General features: G+C 40.2%; 2 protein-coding genes across 2 annotated transcripts in view; one reads left to right on the top strand and one right to left on the bottom strand.

Moving 5' to 3' along the window:
* The window catches only part of LOC6585503 (relaxin receptor 2), a 33775-nt gene that overhangs the window by 8664 nt on the left and 7330 nt on the right, over positions 1–17781 (top strand). The window contains exons 2-11 of the mRNA XM_015160931.3: positions 7301–7723; positions 8038–8152; positions 8429–8500; positions 11423–11500; positions 11736–11807; positions 15025–15096; positions 15154–15225; positions 15298–15441; positions 15562–15633; positions 17021–17164. Of these exons, the coding sequence (XP_015016417.1) occupies positions 7301–7723; positions 8038–8152; positions 8429–8500; positions 11423–11500; positions 11736–11807; positions 15025–15096; positions 15154–15225; positions 15298–15441; positions 15562–15633; positions 17021–17164 (1264 nt within the window). The remainder of the gene's footprint in view (positions 1–7300; positions 7724–8037; positions 8153–8428; positions 8501–11422; positions 11501–11735; positions 11808–15024; positions 15097–15153; positions 15226–15297; positions 15442–15561; positions 15634–17020; positions 17165–17781) is intronic.
* LOC6585501 (immediate early response 3-interacting protein 1) lies at positions 3734–4419 on the bottom strand. Its single transcript, XM_002011093.4, has 2 exons — positions 4068–4419; positions 3734–4008 (listed from the first exon to the last, which is right to left on the bottom strand). The coding sequence occupies exons 1-2, from the start codon at positions 4304–4306 to the stop codon at positions 4005–4007; spliced, it is 243 nt and encodes an 80-aa protein (XP_002011129.1). The 5' UTR covers positions 4307–4419; the 3' UTR covers positions 3734–4004.

The raw sequence follows: 17781 nt of genomic DNA, 5'->3' as shown, positions 1-17781 counted from the left end.
CTTAAAATATATGAGTTATTTAAATTTGCATTAACTTAAGAGTTCTCCACAGCAACAGCAAAAATCAACCTAATTTGATTACAATTGCTGTTTCCTTTGCGCTTTTTTCTTTCGCCTATTCGTAAAGGTTTTTCATAATTTTGATTGATTGTGCGTAGGTAGCGACAGAGAGAAGGACAGATAAGTTGGGCGAAGCTGAGATTCTCGTGCTTCTCTCTAGGTAAAGGATGAGAAGAGGCGAACGGAAGGAAGTATACGAGACGAAACAAACAAAAGCGTGTAAAGATAGTAGACTTTCTCTTCCATAGAATAGTTGACAGAGAAGGAATAGATTAGGAATATGTTAAGTAGGCGAGATAAAAGATGAGAAAGAAAAAGAATGAAAATATAACTGAAATAATTTAAAGGGAAGGCATCTCAAAAATAATGTACAATGTGAGAAGTGAAAGAGAGAGGAGATAATGGAAAGAGATGAAGGGCTTCAAAACAAACTCTTCGCTAATAGGTAAGAAAGGTGAAAGAAGAGAAGGTAAAGAAAAATGAGATGAGAGAAGGAAAGAGAGACAATAAGATGAAGAAAGAGAGAGTGAAAAAGGAAAAGGGAAAAGTTAGAAGAAAAGATGAAGAGATCTACTCATTCCTTTTTCTCTCAGTGCAAATTGGTTGTTCAAGAATCAATTAGAACAAATGAAACAGAAATTTGTTTTACTTAAAGTACTAAGTAGAGCCCCGCTGCGATAGCTTTTAAGTTTATTTCTTAGAAAAGGGTTTACAAAAATGTGTTCCATTTCTCACTCCCAGCTTTGCTGGCCTTGGGCCCCATTGAATTGGACTCTTTAAGGTATATTTAGTGCCAATTGGCATAGAACAGAGAACAGACGTCACAGACGGCGCGCACTTGTCGGGTCATTACGAAGGGGCTAGAGCGGAGGCATGGCTGGATGTGGGAGGGGCAGGGGTATAAAGGCTCTACAGAGCAAAGTAGAGGATCCCATAGCGAAGCACTCGACCCATAATCGACAAATTTGACAAGTTGTTTACACGGCCAGACCCCAAACAAAAGCAAAGGCAAAGACAAGAGCAACAAGAGAGTGGGAAGAGGAAAGCAACAACTACGTCGACCTGCTTTGACCCGATAACATTTCACAAAAGTATTTCGGCTGTGCGAGCGTCAGTCTCTGCCTCTGCCTCTGCCTGTGTGTGTGTGTGTGTGTGTATTGGCATAAGTCGATCGTTTTCTTTATTCTTTATAGCTGTGCTTTCTATTTTGGTGGCACGCCAGCCTCGACGCCCGGCCGGCCCCTGTTAGCATTTGCCCGGTTGCATGCGAAAGCATTTGGTTTAATTATTCGAATTGGACATAAACAAAAGCAGCCAATCGGCATTGGGGGCAAGTTGAAACGCTTTGCTGTTTGCTTATGGTCAAACGATAATTTGGCCCAGACTGTGAAACGTCAGGTGGCCCCGTTTCTAGGGTACGCTCTAGACGACCCACGTCCCGCGGCTCCTGCGCAAGGCCAAGGCCGTGCCGCAGATGGCACTGAGGCGTCTACCGGCAACCTTATCTATAGCTCATCAATCACAGCGCAAACATTTCAATTGCTGGCAAATGTGTTGACAAACGTCAGCAGGCTCGACAGCCGTGGTCCGGGCCTTGCCGAGAGCCCATCCCGGGCGCCGCTTGTTTGTTCGCGCGTCTCGCAACCCCTTTTTGCCAAACGCCCGCACATTAGCAACACGTGTCAAGTGTTCGCTTGCCCGCGCTCCGCTGTCGCTCGGCTGCCTTAGTCTGCCTGGAGTCGCTGCCTCCTTTGGCGTCGCTATTCGAGTTGCTGCTCGAGCATCTTACTCCTAGCCCCGATGCGGACACCGCCTTCTCATTAACCCTGCTCCGATCTCTTTTACTTGTATAATGCCTGTAACGATGCCCCCTCGCTTGGTCCCTCTCAGCCGTGGTCTCAGTTTCCTCCCCCCATGGCTGCCGTTTCGTTTGCTGAAACGTCTCATTCTGTCTGTCGCCTGCTCTAATACCTCTTGGCTTCCTGCTCGGCTGTCATGCCTCGGAGGGAACGAGCAACTCTTGCCAACTGCACCCGCCCTCCCGCTCCGCGTTCCGGCCGCCTTCGCCTGCTTTCCCACTCGGCTGCACTTAATTACACTTTTATGGAGTCATCCGCTACGCCAACTCGCACCCATTGTTGTCGCAGTTGCATTTCGCTGACTTTGGCTTCCATTGCTGTCAGCTGAGCTATGAGCTGATGCAATTGCTGCAACAGCCATTCTAAGCTGCCCTTCCAGGCCCCTGCTCCATCATGTTGTCGCTCCCTAGTTGCTGTTGCTGTTGTTTATGTGTCTTAACATTGTTTTGGACTTTTGTGAACCTCGTGGCTTCCACATGAGCTTGACTCACTTGACCCCAACGGCACTTGTGCTACCCTCGATATCGATAGATCTATCTATATCCTGTCCATTAAATGGAATTCGAAATCTTTTGTTTCATTCTAAATAAAGACTTTGGCTCTTTAATTCCTTTGTTTCTGGCATTCCTGTTTTTGGCTTATTTAGTTTATTATAAATATGATTTTTATTTTGTTTATTATGGAAAGTATTTGCTATTCTCTTTTGTTATATTTATAAATAAAGTATTTCCACACTAAATATGCAAAATGCTTGAATTACTTTGCAGCTGCCCTGCTTGCGGCTCATCATAATAGGAAAGAGTTAGCTATCAGCAGCTGCCCTCTAGGCTAATTGACCCATCAATGTGAATTGCTTGACCAGCCATGGATCTGCCTTATGCTTTGAGAATATTTTGCTTTGATCGAGAGAGAGAGAAAAGGAGAGAGTGAGCGATTTACGTTGTCTATGTCGTATCTCTATCATTTTTTTTGCTCTCAGTTCTTAATTGTATCTATTTATTTCTTCCCTCACTATATCTCTCTTTCTCTCTCTCTTTGTCTCTCTCTCTCTATCTGTCTCGTTTCATTCAATTAATTGCCTCTCAAGTTTCTATTTATTTCTTCCCTCACTATATCTCTCTCTCTCTCTCTCTTTGTCTCTCTCTCTATCTGTCTCGTTTCATTCAATAAATTGCCTCTTTCTATTTATTTCTTCCTTCACTGTATCTTTCTCTCTCTCTCTCTCTCTCTCTATCTCTCTTTGTCTCTCTCTCTCTCTATCTGTCTCGTTTCATTCAATCAGTTGCCTCTTAGGTTAGTTCTCATCGTTTTCAATTTATCTCATTCTTCTATTCCTCTATCAAAAAGATGTTGGAAGGAGTCCAACCTCTTCCTATCTTACTCTGTCTTCTGTCTCTTTTTACCCAGTTAATCAGTCTCTGTTTCTGGCTCAAATTTTTGTTTGCTTTTTTCTCTATTTCCCTCCATTTCTCTATCTCACTTTCCATCTGTCTCCCTATCTTCCTCTATCTCTCTCTCTGTCTCTGCCTTTATATATACATATACATATGTTTCTCTACTTCTTTCCTTCTTCAGCTTTACCTCTCAGTCAACCGTTCTTAATAATTTTACTTAACCATCTACCTCTCTCTCTCTCTCTTGGTCTCGCTCAGGGTATGTAGATTATACTCCTGTCCTGGTGCTAGTATTTGCTCACAATTTAATTCAAATTATTTTTTTTTTTTTTTTACTTAATTTGTTTCTAAGAAAGAGGCCCAAAAGTTACCTCAGTAATGAGAAAGCTTAGAGAGCTTCAAGAACTTTTAGGGTATGCATATTTGATCAACTCTCCACCCACATGCGATTTATTTCCAATTGTTCATTGTACATTGTTTTTTTTTTCTGCCTCTCTCTCTCCCTCTCTCTCTCCCTCTCTCTTTTTTATGTGTTGTTTTTTTTTTTTACATTTTGTTGGTTATCTTGTTTTTGCTGTAATTCGATTTTTGCTGCTCCTCTTGCCTGATTTACATTTATTTGTTTACCTTTGTTTGCTATTTATTTATGTGTCTCCTCTTTTTTCTGGCTTCCTTTTATCATACTCGTTAGTTAACTGAAATGAGAGAGTATATTGGTTTGCTTACACTTATTGCAATGGAATTTAAGACTTACCCAAACAACAGTTTGAATGTAATCGCTATAATGTTCAGAAATATCAATGGAATCTTGGCAACTGTGCGAATCGAGCGAATTATGAATAAGATCTGCTCCGTAGTGCTGGGCGGACCGAGCTCCTGTTGAACCATTTGTCGTCTCCAGCCAAATCTGGCCAGAAAGCGCTCCTCGTTCAAGATGCACACGGCATTCAGGCACAGCAGCGAGGCCTCAATCAGCGACCACAGTGTAAACATTTTCACAGCTTGTCAAGGAAAATTATAAAAACCTGGATAATTGTTGATGTCAGTTTTAAAGTCACTTTGCCTGAATGAAGCAGTGTCTGAACTGAGATTTGAGATTAAATGATATTCTATGCCTGCTTAGTCTAGTCTCATGGAGTGCTGAGATTTTTCGATAGGCCTACTAAGGCCCAACTCATCGGGTATATTCACTACAGTTTTCGCTCAATCAGCTTTACAGATGAATGACACGCCTCTTAATCAGAATATATTTGCTATATGAATATGAACAATATCAACATATATTCCGATTCATTTTAAAATTCATATTCAAATATATTCCCATGACTGAATTTGATTTGAATATGGATATGCATTTTCATATGAATATGCATTCAGATTCAAAGAAATTCTAAATATTAGAATATGAATATCTACTGAAACTTATGTTAATATTCATACTCAATTATATTCAAATGAATGGATATGAATAAAAATATGAATATGAATACGAAATTGCATTCACATTCATGTTTATATTCATACTCAAGGAACTTATATATATAAGAATGAATATGAAATATAATATGAGTATGAATATGAATATCTACTGAGATTTATGTTAAAAGTCATACTCAAAAAGAATTCCAATAAATGAATATGAATATAAATATGAAATTGCATTCAGATTCATGTTAATATTCATACTCGAATATATTCCAATGAATGAATATGTATATTAATATGTATTTAACACTTACTCTATTGAATACAAGTATATTGTACCATGGATGAGTATTATGCAGTCGGTTACGCTCATTCACAACGTACATACACATGTGTTTTTTCTGGTTTTGCTATACTCATTTGGATTCGAACAGCTGTCAGCACAGCTATCAAAAAGTCGCCCACATTGATGGCTTATCGATGGTGCGGAAAGTGTCTCCAAGTGTCATTCCCGGTGTTACACCTACTCGCACAGCCCCGCCCCCTGCTGCTCGTGGGAGCATTTCACGGTCCATTGAGCCGTGGCCCAAATGTACTGTGCATAATTTTTATTAAAAACAATTTTATTGCATATTTTACATATTGACATTGGCATGTTCGCCTTATTCGCGCATATTCACAATTTGCGATACGCATCCAGCGTTCGGCGATTGCCCCCAATACAATTTTCCATTTCCCATTTCCCACTATCCATCTGGCGAAAATGCATCGTAAAAAATGCTCTGCATTAAATGCAATCGTTACAAATGATAAATGTGCACTAGCCAAGTGCTGCGGAACTGGAACTGGAACTGGCAATGGAATTGGCCAGACTGCCACTGGAACCAATTGTCCGAGTAAATTTGATTGTTACAAACAGCAATTCCATTTTTATTTCGATTTACATTTTCATCTTCAGTAATTATAATAAACAGAAACAGATACAGATTGACTCGCTATGCTTACAGCTACAGTAGTCACTCGATATATATGAAAAAATATATGAGCTTAAAACAAAATTCGCTTTATGTATTTCTTCTTAACTTTCCCATACAATATCTTAGTTGAAGCCCGATGTTATTCTAAATCAACTATATACAAAACTGTCATATTTTAGTTGATCTCAATAGATTTTAATCTTACGGTAAAAGCCAATATCTCTACCAAATTTCAAGATCGTAGTTGCTTGCAGTGCTGAGTTCACATAGGTTTTATGTCAAGTTAAGGGATGAATAAGTGGAAACTGAAGTTAAAGATTTCTGTTTGTGCAGTTATGTTTATTACAAAAATACCTTACGCATTTAAGGCAAAACGAGTTTAATAATAACCAACTTTTTATAAACGTATTCGACTTTCAAATACCCTATATTAATTCTTTACCTCATATGCATAATTTGAAATCAATTTTCAGAGTTGTTCTAGTCAACTAAGTCAGCTCATATAAGAGTTTCAATGCAGGGTATTTCCCAGCCCAGTTCACACTCAGTCGCACTAGCCTCTGACCTACTAAACAGTATGATTTATTTGTAATCAAATCACAATCGAAGCTGTTGTTGATCTAAAATCTGAATGCTGAAGACTGCATTTTCCAATTTAGCAAATCAAAAATTAAATTGATAATTTACTCGACGTCTTCCAAAAGTATTTGACCTTCATTGTTTGGCAGCGACTTTTGCTTGATTTTTGTATATTTTATGAAATTTTCTATATATTTTCAATCGTTTTTATTTTTCCATACTGAATAAATAAACCGGGTATATTGGCTTTTGTGCTGACAGCAGGAGACGTGACCGAGATCAGAAATAATATGAGGGTATGAATACTGCTAAGCAGAAAGACTCTGAAGAGCTGAGTTGAGGAAGCTAAATCCATATGCTCGCCTGTTTATCTGTCTATGATATACATATCTATAATAAACATTTTATTGGATATTATATAATCCTATTTTCCAACTATCCATAAGAATCCACACTTGTTTCATTATACATATCTTGAGCATGCAAAAAGCTGGAGGAAACTTGTTTAGCCTGAAGATTTCTTTGATAAATGATAAAATTATTAATATTGTAGAATTCGCCTAACATTGGAAGGAATTCCTTACATAAAATAGTATATAATCTTTGGTATATAGTCATATTAGAATGTCGTAATTACGCTCTGAATTTTATAAATAATTGAAGTTCAATCATGCTCATCTATCATTGTGGGCATATATAATAGTGGTTCAGGGTATTCGCCAGTCAGGCACATCCGAGATTCTGACTTGTGTCTATTTTCTTCTGATTAACGCAAACAGTTCAGTGTTTGTAAATATTATAGGGTGTGAGAAAAGATTGAAATAATTTACATTGGGATTTCAACTCGAAATGAAATACTCGATCAATGCATAGATGTACAATATTTGATCTTCTCTATATAACGCTATGTAATATTAATCAAAGAGTCATCAATCTGATAAACTCTTCTTCTTCTCTATTTCTCTCTTTCTCTCTCTCTGTCTCTTTCTCTATTTCCCATCTGCAGCACTCTTAAGCCTGGGCATTGTCTCTGCACTGCTCTCGCTGTCGTCTGTGACGTGGGCCAGCATCACAGCCAGTGTGGAGCAGTCAAAGTCGGCCATCAAGGCCAGTGTTGGACAGCGCCAAGTGATGCTCAAGCTCACCAGCAATGCCATGGAAAGTGAACTAGACACCGAGCTGAGTGCCATCGACACGGGCATACTGCTGCCCGACGACAAGGACAACTGCCCGGCGGGCTACTTCCACTGCAACACGACGGCGCAGTGTGTGCCGCAGCGCGCCAACTGCGACGGCAGAGTTGACTGCAACGATGGCTCGGACGAGTGGAATTGCGTGAACAACTTAGAGGCCAAGTACTGGGATCATTTGTTTCGCAAGAACCCGTTCGGACGCCAGGGCATGGATGACAGACCTATTGGCGAGTGCTGTGAGTATTCAATACTCAATACAAGGTCAGAGTAATTAACAGCAACGGTGCCAGCGGTGACAGTGGTGCCAGCGGTGCGAGTGGCGCCAGCCAGCGGACTCCCATCTGTATCTCCCGCACATTTGTCATTCTCTTTCTGTCTCTATTATAATAATAGAAATTCGCATGTAAATTTTTTGCATTCAGTTTTCATGCGTTTAATTAAAAGACTCGAATGATAATTATCCTTGATGCGCACATCAAGTGTAATGGCCACAGTGAGGACTCCTTAAATGCAATTTCTCTTTCTTTGTTTACTTTTGACTCTCCTGCAGTTTGGCCGAATGCGAAGAACTTCAGCTGCCCATGTCGCGGCTACGAGATGCTCTGCCGTTTCCAACAGCTCACGGCGCTGCCACCCCAGCTGCCCAGCAACAATCTGGCAACGCTGTAAGTATCGGGTAACCCCCTTTAATGGATTTGTCTTATTTGACAGGCTAAGAAATTGAGCTATACAGCTGTTTGCTCAGTAATGCAACCCACTCAGCCTCAACTCATCTGGCAACGCCAAACAGTGTTGGCTAACAACAAAAACTCATATGTATATTATGTATTGCTCTAAACTTGTTTATTACCAATTTCCCTCAGTGTATCTAGTATTTGTCTTGATTGCTGTTGATGACACTTGAATTGATTCTCTCTCATATCGTTCGGTTTCATTTCCAGCGACCTCACGGGCAACAGCTTTGGCCTCATCGACGCACAGTTCTTCAGCGCCCTGCCTGACGTGGAGAGTCTGTGAGTATTTGTAAAGGATATTAAGCGCTTTAAGTACATATTTGCTAAGAGAATCGAAATTCAAGCAGCGTCAGGCCAATTGCGAATGCAGCTCGAAATTTGTGAATGGGTCCTTCGGAATGTCGCCTATTAGCGTCCTTTGCTGTACTTAAAGCAGCCTCAGACATCCCATACTATGGCTGTAGAGCCTTGTCGAGCAGGAGGTAATGCGGGGAGGGGAGGGGAAGGGGAAGGCTATGTTCTGGCATGGCAGACAGCTCGTATCGTGTTTTGCCGGCAGTTGCAGTTTATGTGAAGCTATGCTAAAGGACACTTCTCTACGAGCATGGCGCAAGCCGTAAAATCGCTTTAACATACGGCGAAATGTGCCTCGCTTCGTTAACACTGCAAAAAATATGCAAAGCAATGCCCGAAAATGTAGCCACCAATGAAATTATGGGGAAGCTGTTATCAAATTTATTTACTGGAAGTGGAAATCTAATAGTATGTCTCGGAGCAGAATACGAGACACGAGAGGGAGTGAGAGAGAGAGAGAGAGAGCGGGAATGGGGCAGAGCGTGGGAGAGAAGCGTAACCTAATACGAATCTCTTGGAGTGTAACTGATTATTTGAAGAGCTACTCGAATTGAGGACTTCTTAAAAAATTAAAGATGTTTGGAGGCAAAGATTGAGAGAGAGAGAGAGAGAGAAACAGAGAGAGAGGAGAAGAAAGATGCAGCTCAGTGCTGTAAGAGAGAATCTAAGAAATTTAAGCTGTAAGCTTTGGTCGAATGAACAGATTCTACGAGAGAGAAAGAGAAGGAAGAGGAAAGGAGACTTGAAGTCCCTCTGTTTTTCGCTCAGTGTAGCTGTCGTTGATTCATTTGCTATGGTCTACATTGCCGGACTTTGTAGTTAATGGTTTGGACCGTCTGTTGCTATACGACCATATTGCCTATTGGCCGCATTGCTTAAGCCTAAGCACTTGGAAATCCATCACCGGGAGAGCTTACGCCTGGTCACATGTGTGAGATGCCTCAGCTAAGATTCCGGCTCGGTAGTTCCCCCACTCTGCTCGCTGAGTGACAGTTGCTCCGCAACTGCGTAAGCCGCTGTCAAGTGCTGCTGCTCTTTCTGAGACTCACAAATTCATGCAACGCCCTAATTATAACGCTCGGGACTATCGAGTACAGAGACAAAGATGACGCCATGTCCACGTCCCGGTGCCTTCGAGACGGTCCTCAGTGTGCGTGGGCGATGGACATGCATGAAAATTAAATTAACCGTAGGCTGTCCGGGCAAGCATAACAATTTCAAAAGTGTGTGGAAGTTTGCAATGTGTGATGATTTCAAATAGATAGTGCCCAACCAGCAAATACCCTGTAATGATGTAAAAAGTACATTAAATAGGTAGAAGGTTGAGCGAATAGACTGTAGATAGTTCAGTTGTAATTCTGAGAGGTACACTCGTCTTTTCAATTCCCTAAATGATGAATATCCTGCAGTGAATCTTTTAATCTTTGAGAGTCTTTAAAGGTATATATAAGGAAATTATTCGATTCATATCTATCGATATCACTTTAAGGAAAGCACTTTAGGTGATAGATACCCCATAGAATGTATAGGAAAGCAACCAAGCCAACAGAATCTCCATGAAAAAGTTAATACACCCTGGAAGTATCCATCCACAGATATTCCATATTCATAATGAACGTGCTGAGGGAAACCAAAACTCAACCTTTTCATATTGAGATGAAACTATTTGTGGTTTTGTCTTCTCACTGAGCTCACGTAAGCAAAGTTTTTCTCTGTGGTAATTGAATATAACTGAATTTGCCAGTTGGCAGAGTGCGGAGAGTAAGGGCAGTGAGGGGAGTGCGAGAGCTGCCTTCCTGTTGCGCTCCTCGTTGCACGACTCGATAATTCTATGGCTGGGCATATTAAGAGATAAATAAAAATTCCTCGCCTTTCTTAATGCAAACTTTTAGTTTTGCTCGAGCACAACTTTCGCAGTGAGAGAGACGCAAAACTTGACAATTGAATTTCGAATCTATTAAGTTTCACCCATTGTTTCAATGTGTGTGCCGTAACTTTATACAAATGTGATGAGGCTTACGGATAACGGGAGATTTATGGATGTAAATATGTGAATGTGTAAATATGTATAAGTGTATCTGTACAGATATAGATACAGAATCTGTATCTGCTTCTGCATCTGCATCTGCATCTGCATCTGCATCTACATCTGTATCTGTATCTGTATCTGTATCTGTATCTGTATCTGTATCTGTATCTGTATCTGTATCTGTATCTGTATCTGTATCTGTATCTGTATCTGTATCTGTATCTGTATCTGTATCTGTATCTGTATCTGTATCTGTATCTGTATCTGTATCTGTATCTGTATCTGTATCTGTATCTGTATCTGTATCTGTATCTGTATCTGTATCTGAATCTGTATCTGTATCTGTATCTGTATCTGTATCTGTATCTGTATCTGTATCTGTATCTGTATCTGTATCTGTATATGTATCTGTATATGTATATGTATATGTATCTGTATCTGTATCTGTATCTGTATCTGTATCTGTATCTGTATCTGTATCTGTATCTGTATCTGTATCTGTATCTGTATCTGTATCTGTATCTGTATCTGTATCTGTATCTGTATCTGTATCTGTATCTGTATCTGTATCTGTATCTGTATCTGTATCTGTATCTGTATCTGTATCTGTATCTGTATCTGTATCTGTATCTGTATCTGTATCTGTATCTGTATCTGTATCTGTATCTGTATCTGTATCTGTATCTGTATCTGTATCTGTATCTGTATCTGTATCTGTATCTGTATCTGTATCTGTATCTGCATCTGTATCTGTATCTATCCACTTATATATTTAATTTTTATATTTATCTCAATCTTTTCGCCCTCTCCGTGCGCAGAGTTCTCAAGTTTTGCGCAATCCGTGAGATTGCCTCGCATGCATTCGACAGACCGGCCGCCATTCCGCTAAAGACACTGTAAGTAGATGTTGGGGTTCCGCTTACTCCACTTTTGGCTGGGGCATAACTCTTAATTAGGTCTTATTATTAATGTGTTCTTAATTTATTTGCTGCTGGTGCTGCCGCTGCGTCGGCTGCCTTTCAAATTGGCCCTGGCCTGGCAACAGTTTTTATATTCGGCTCTTCTGCTGCTACATCAATACTTTCTCTCCTGCCTTTCCGTTAACTGTTCTCCCGTTCTTTTTTTTTCCAGTTATATGGATGACAATGAATTATCGCGCCTGCCCGAACACTTCTTTGCGCCGGGCAATCAATTGCGCATTTTGTAAGTATTATTAACTACTACTTTACTGTAATGAGTCGCATAATTAACTGTTAAGTGGGTTCACCCTTAGTCGCACGTTTACATCTGGGGGTTGCTGAAGGGCAGATGGAAAGCGATACACATATATATGTTTCAGGGGCTTATGGGTATTTTAGGCTTTGCTTGGGCTAAACTCCTTTGGTATGACATATTATTAACTGGAGTTTTGTATAGCTTAAAGAGTTAGTTGTTGCTGAGATGTTTTCGTCTCTTCTCTTATGGCAGCTATATGATATAGGCAGACTCATTTCGTAGTTTATTTGAGTGAAACGTTTGCGCTGCTGATGGCGATGTATATTGCGCATACGCCACGTGCGCCGCATTCAATTTCTAAACGTTTTAATATTGCACAATTTATTATTTATATTGATTATTTAGAAAGAGAGGGAGAATCAGTTTTCGCTTGTTTATTATTGCTGATATTTGCATTTTGGTTAGAAAAACGTTTCGAATTTATTTCAAAATATTTCTGATAATAAATTTTGTTGCATTAACGCTTTATGTGGCAGTTCACTTATGAAATTTGCATAAATTCAAATTAAAACAAGCGGAAATATTGTAGCTAGCAGTAACCGACTTCAGAATGCTCTTGATATATTTCAAGCGAAGTAATTTGGACTTTCAGTGTTGAGATGCGTACATATGAATAGTCTTATCTGAAGTTCTCTTTAGAAGTATTCCAAATCTTATCCATTTACCACGTTTCGTATGGGGCTAATCTTAAATCTTAATAGATGAGCAAACCAAGGAGACTATATGTTCCATTATTCAATTCTCTAGCTAAAAAATCAGCGTAATGGATATGATGCAAGAACGCCCAGTAGGACATTTCCCACAGCCTAATGACCCATGACTAATGACTCATATTTATAATACAGATAATCCCTCCTAGTTTTTTATACTATTGTAAGCGCAAACTATTTTTATTAAAGTTTAAAACTTGCGTTTTACCTACGAAATATTTATATGCATATGTATGTATGTATATATTATCATTTATGCATATATATTTTTTTATTTTAATAAATGTTCTTATTTTTTTTTATTTTTTATTCGTTTTTTTCTGTGTTCTTTAGTTGATAATTTTTTACATTAAAATGAATTGACAGTACCTAAAGATTTACTTGAGTTTCTCAAAGCTTATGTAAGCCCCTACACAAGCCCCAATCGAGCCCCAGCACAAAGCCCGTACACAAGACCCTCGCCCAGCCCAAAACAAGCCCATCGACAGCCTCTGCTTGCGCTTTCTATGCATATTGTCTGCATTTCGCATGAAAATCGATGCAGCGATAAGCGATTTTAATGAATGCTGCCAAACTTATTGCCGTGTGCACAACTGTACCTGTCGGATAGCATCCCAGCAATCTCAGTGTGCCTATAAAAATTTTTTTTTATATATATTTTTACCTTTCATTTTGTCAGAGTTCAGGGGGACAAAAGTGCTTATTAACGCAACCGGCATGAGGTGAAACGACCAACAACAAAATAAAGGCTGTAATTGCCAATAACTATATAGAAGATAAGGACACACACACACACATATATACACTTCAGCTATTGCACAGAGGCGCATAGAGGACAGTTATGTGCACTCACAATTGTTGATTGTATCATCACTTCTGTACATGTGTGTGCGCGTGTGTGTGTAGATGAATACTAGCTGATAATAAGCGTATGTGTGTGTGTGTGTGTGTGTGTGTTGCAGCCATTGTTGCGTATACGCAACGCCTGCCAGTTGGGGCCATAAAGTGAGCCATTGTTTGGCCTCGGCTGACGGCTCACTTTCGGGCGGGGAGCTTAGCAGCTATGCAATAAATATATTAGCACACACACTCACAGAGGGGCAGCAAAGTTTTGTGGGCGTGGCAGTTCCGGTCTGAGCAGTCGCAGCCAAAAAAAAAAAAATGAAACGAGAAGAAGGGAAGTAGAAGACGCAGCCAACAGCAGCCGGCGACAACAGAAAACTAAAGCGGAAAACAAAACAAAAACACATAAACAACTCAGTTACACTTTGCACACCCTTGAAAGCGGTGCGGGCGGGGTGGGGGCGGTTTGTCGGCTTAGCTGGGCATTCGGTAGTTGGTTTGACTGCAACGGAATCACAGCTGCTGTTGCGGCAGCATTGACACATGGACTATGAGGCAGGGCCTGTAGGGCGCAGGGAACAGAGTTGCATTTAATGGCTTATTAAGTTGCTCGCTAGGTATCTCCCTCTCTCTCTCTCTCTCTGTCTATCTCTGTTTCTGTCTCAGTCTCAGTCTCTGACCCTGCTCTAACATTTTATGGCCTAGCCGAGGGTATTATGCATGCAACATAAAACATGCAACGTGTAGTAATACATGCTAGCCTGAGAGTGTATATGGAAATGATTGATGAGCTTGATGGAAACAGTTATCATGCCACCTCCGTCGAGGCTTCATCTTTTCATTGCCCAACTTCGAGTCGAATCAGTTGACAACTGTCATTCGTTATTGAATACTTTATATACTCGTGGATGGACATACGCTCGGTAGATAGGACGCTCGCTAGGACGAGGACGGTCAAGGACGGACAGCAAGTCGGAAATTGCAATATTCTCTAATTTTATAGATTGTCCGTTGTACATATATAGTCTTCGCTAGGTCATCTCAAGAAACATTCTGACATAAACATGTGTATTGGCTGTATATTAATGCCTAGTGTATATATAGACTGTATGCCTATTCTACTGTACTTTAGAGAGCTTTAGAATACATTGCTAGAGTGAATATATCCAAGTCTACTAGAGGCGTGCTTGAATTTTTTCGAGCACTGTTGACCGATTGTAAATTGTAGGGCCAAAACATAATCCATGGGGAAATTCTACTATGTGATGTATAAACTGATCTAGATGTAGTGAATATACTTTCGGTTACAATACTATCTAAATGTCCAATCAAAAGATATTTTATTTCTTCTATAAGGTATTTTGTATAGCTTTAAGACAAAACTATAAACAGAGTAATACCTCACAGCATTTACCTTTATTATTGTCCTCTCATATGATCACTTACATAATGTACAGGTATTATAGAGCTACTATGCTCTGCCAGCTGTAAGAAGAGTATACAGTCTTCGGTTTACATGCTCATGCTCTACTCCCTTGGCTTTGTTCATTCTTGGCGCGCATTAAAATACAATTTTTGGTCTAATGTTTCAGAATTTTGGCACGCAATCAACTGAGCAGTCTAAGCAGCAATAATTTTCGCTATCTGCAGCAATTGGAGGATCTGTAAGTAAAGCCCATTTGGTAACCGCACTGGAACTAGAACTAACTTTTGCTCCACAGCGATCTGAGGGGCAATTTGATAGCTAACTTCGATGCGTCAGTTTTCGCAGAGCTGCAGAGTCTGCAGGTGCTGTAAGTGGCGTTGATATGAACTTACGATCCCGGCTATATAGACAACACTAATCGTAACCCCCTCCTGCACAGCTATTTGAATAACAATCGTCTGCAGCAGCTACATTTGGGCATGTTTCCCAGCAATTTGCTTAATTTGCATACTCTGTCCTTGGCGCACAATCAAATTGCGAGCATTGAGGCGAACACGTTCACACTTCCACAGCTTCGACACTTGTAAGTACTCCTCAATGGGAGGGAGTGAGATGGAGCGACTGAGAGAGTGGGAGAGCGGGAGAGCGGGGAATCCCATTCGAAGCACTAACATTTTATGAATGCTTTCTGTGGCTTTTGCAGATTTTTGGCTGGAAATCAATTGTCTTACATACGGGAGGGAACCTTTTGCAATCTCAGCTATCTGCAAGGACTGTAAGTTACAAAGGAAACAAACAAACAAAAGCAACCGAAAAGGCTTCTCCTGTGGCTCGACAAATGCATGCTCGACTCGACTAGACATATACCCTGTTTGTTTCGAATGCAAATCTGGAGCGAAGGTCAAGGAAGAGTGGACTAAGAAACTTGATGGATTGGACATATACCCTGTAGATGGATTATTTAGGGGATTTACGCATAAGCGTCTCGCATTGTAGGCAATGTGACAGACAGACATATACCCTCTAATTGCAGCACAATATATGATTAAAGCATAAATAGCTTTTACTCTGTTAACAAATTTTATAGACTACCTACATACCCTGTAAATGGGCATGGTTCGATTTGATTTGATTCAACCCAAGGTTAACTTAATCATACACACAAAATATATTTCTACACTAAGCAGATTAGTTTTTGCCTGCTTACGCAGCTGACTGACTAGCCGTATACCCTGTTAATGCATAGACTTTAATTCGAAACAAATAAAACTAGTTTGTTTGCCAGTGGAATGCTATACATCCAGAAGCATGCATTCGTTTGCAACATGATGGAATAGACGTATACCCTGTAAGTGAGCAAGGTTTGTCTTGAGGGTACTTAGCAATTGATAACCTTCTCTTATTATATCTTAATTACATGAGGTTACTTACGCAACTTACCTGCTCTCAGGCTGGGGATATACCCTGTATATAATCTGTTATCGATTGGGCTTAAATGAAAATGTTTAAAAGTAAAAGATCTCCTAGTCTTAAGTTTGTTCAGATATGCCAAGTGTATCATGGCCTCGCATACGCCCCCTTCATGCATCACTTCTTCTACAGGGTATTCGAGCGCAAGATGTGTTGTCGGCCATCGGCGAAAAGGCTTCAGATAGCCACATAAAAATGTGTCGCGGTTTATCGTGCCCATCGAGTTTTTCCAATTTGGTTAGGCTTAGCCGCAAAAAGGAAGAAAAGTGTGAAAAAAGCGAAATGATGTGAGCGTGGGCAGTGGAGGGAGAGGTGTTTGGGCAGCAGAAGGGTTTCGTTTGAGGCTCGTGGTTTGGGTTCTTTGCTGAGGAATTTCATTTATCAAAGGGCACGCGACAAACGTTTCAGCTGGGCTGTCAAAAGAAAAAGAAAATGGGAAAAATGGGAAACATATTTGAAATGAAAAGAGTAAACTTGCGTTAAACTGAGCTCGAGATTATCCTGGATTCAAATGCATATTGAATAATAAGCAGCAAATGATAAAACTTTAATGACAAAACTTCATCAGAAACTTGTGTTGCACGCTGAAACACACACAGTTACACACACACACACACACACACACACACACACACACACACCTACACACACACTTTCTATCTCTGTCTAACATTTGCATCAATATTCTGCAGACATTTGAATGAGAACCAAATCGAGAAATTCGATTTGCACGCCTTCGACTGCCTGGAAAATCTCAACTCCCTGCTGCTAAATGGTAATCGCTTCAAGACCCTACAGCCGGCCGTACTGCAAAATCTGACCAATCTTGACTTTATGTAAGTATGAAATCAATACCCAGTAATTGCCCATAAGCAACCGAATGCTCTGCTCACAAAAGCAAATAGGGTATATGGGCTTGACAAGCTTGAAAACTTTAGAGTTGATATAAGATATAATATACACATACATATTTGTCTATCTGCTATATAGCTCTATGGGATGTGCACAGTTTGAGAGTCACTGCAGAATTACAGTTTAGGCATCAGCATTAACCTCACAGATTCAAGGCAGATCTAAAATTCCTTTCACTTATGCTTAGGGCTCCTTGGAAGTTACAGTTTAAGAGTCAGCAAGCGAAAGATCAAAGACTGCTTTGAGCATGCTTGATATCAGCTTCTCGCAATATGGAGACAACCTTAGAGCAGTCATTGTCGTCATTGGCGTCTAGACACAGTTTGAAAGCCATTACACTTTTACAGCTTGAGAATCCGTCTGGCAAAACGAGCGCCAATCTGGCATATACCATTAGTTGCTAAAACTACAGTTTGAATATCACTCAACGCTTACAGTTTGAGAGCCAGCTTAGTATGTAATAAACTACCATCATGCATAATTTTGAAGCTTACTTATTGAAGAGCAAAGACTGACTTTACAAAACAAAGTTTGACAGCCA

This window comes from Drosophila mojavensis, unplaced genomic scaffold (genome assembly GCF_018153725.1).
Source record: "Drosophila mojavensis isolate 15081-1352.22 unplaced genomic scaffold, ASM1815372v1 contig_136, whole genome shotgun sequence".
Classification (NCBI taxonomy): Eukaryota; Metazoa; Arthropoda; class Insecta; order Diptera; family Drosophilidae; genus Drosophila; species Drosophila mojavensis.
Note: the sequence above shows the minus strand (reverse complement) of the source record. Positions and strands in the feature narration are given on the sequence as shown.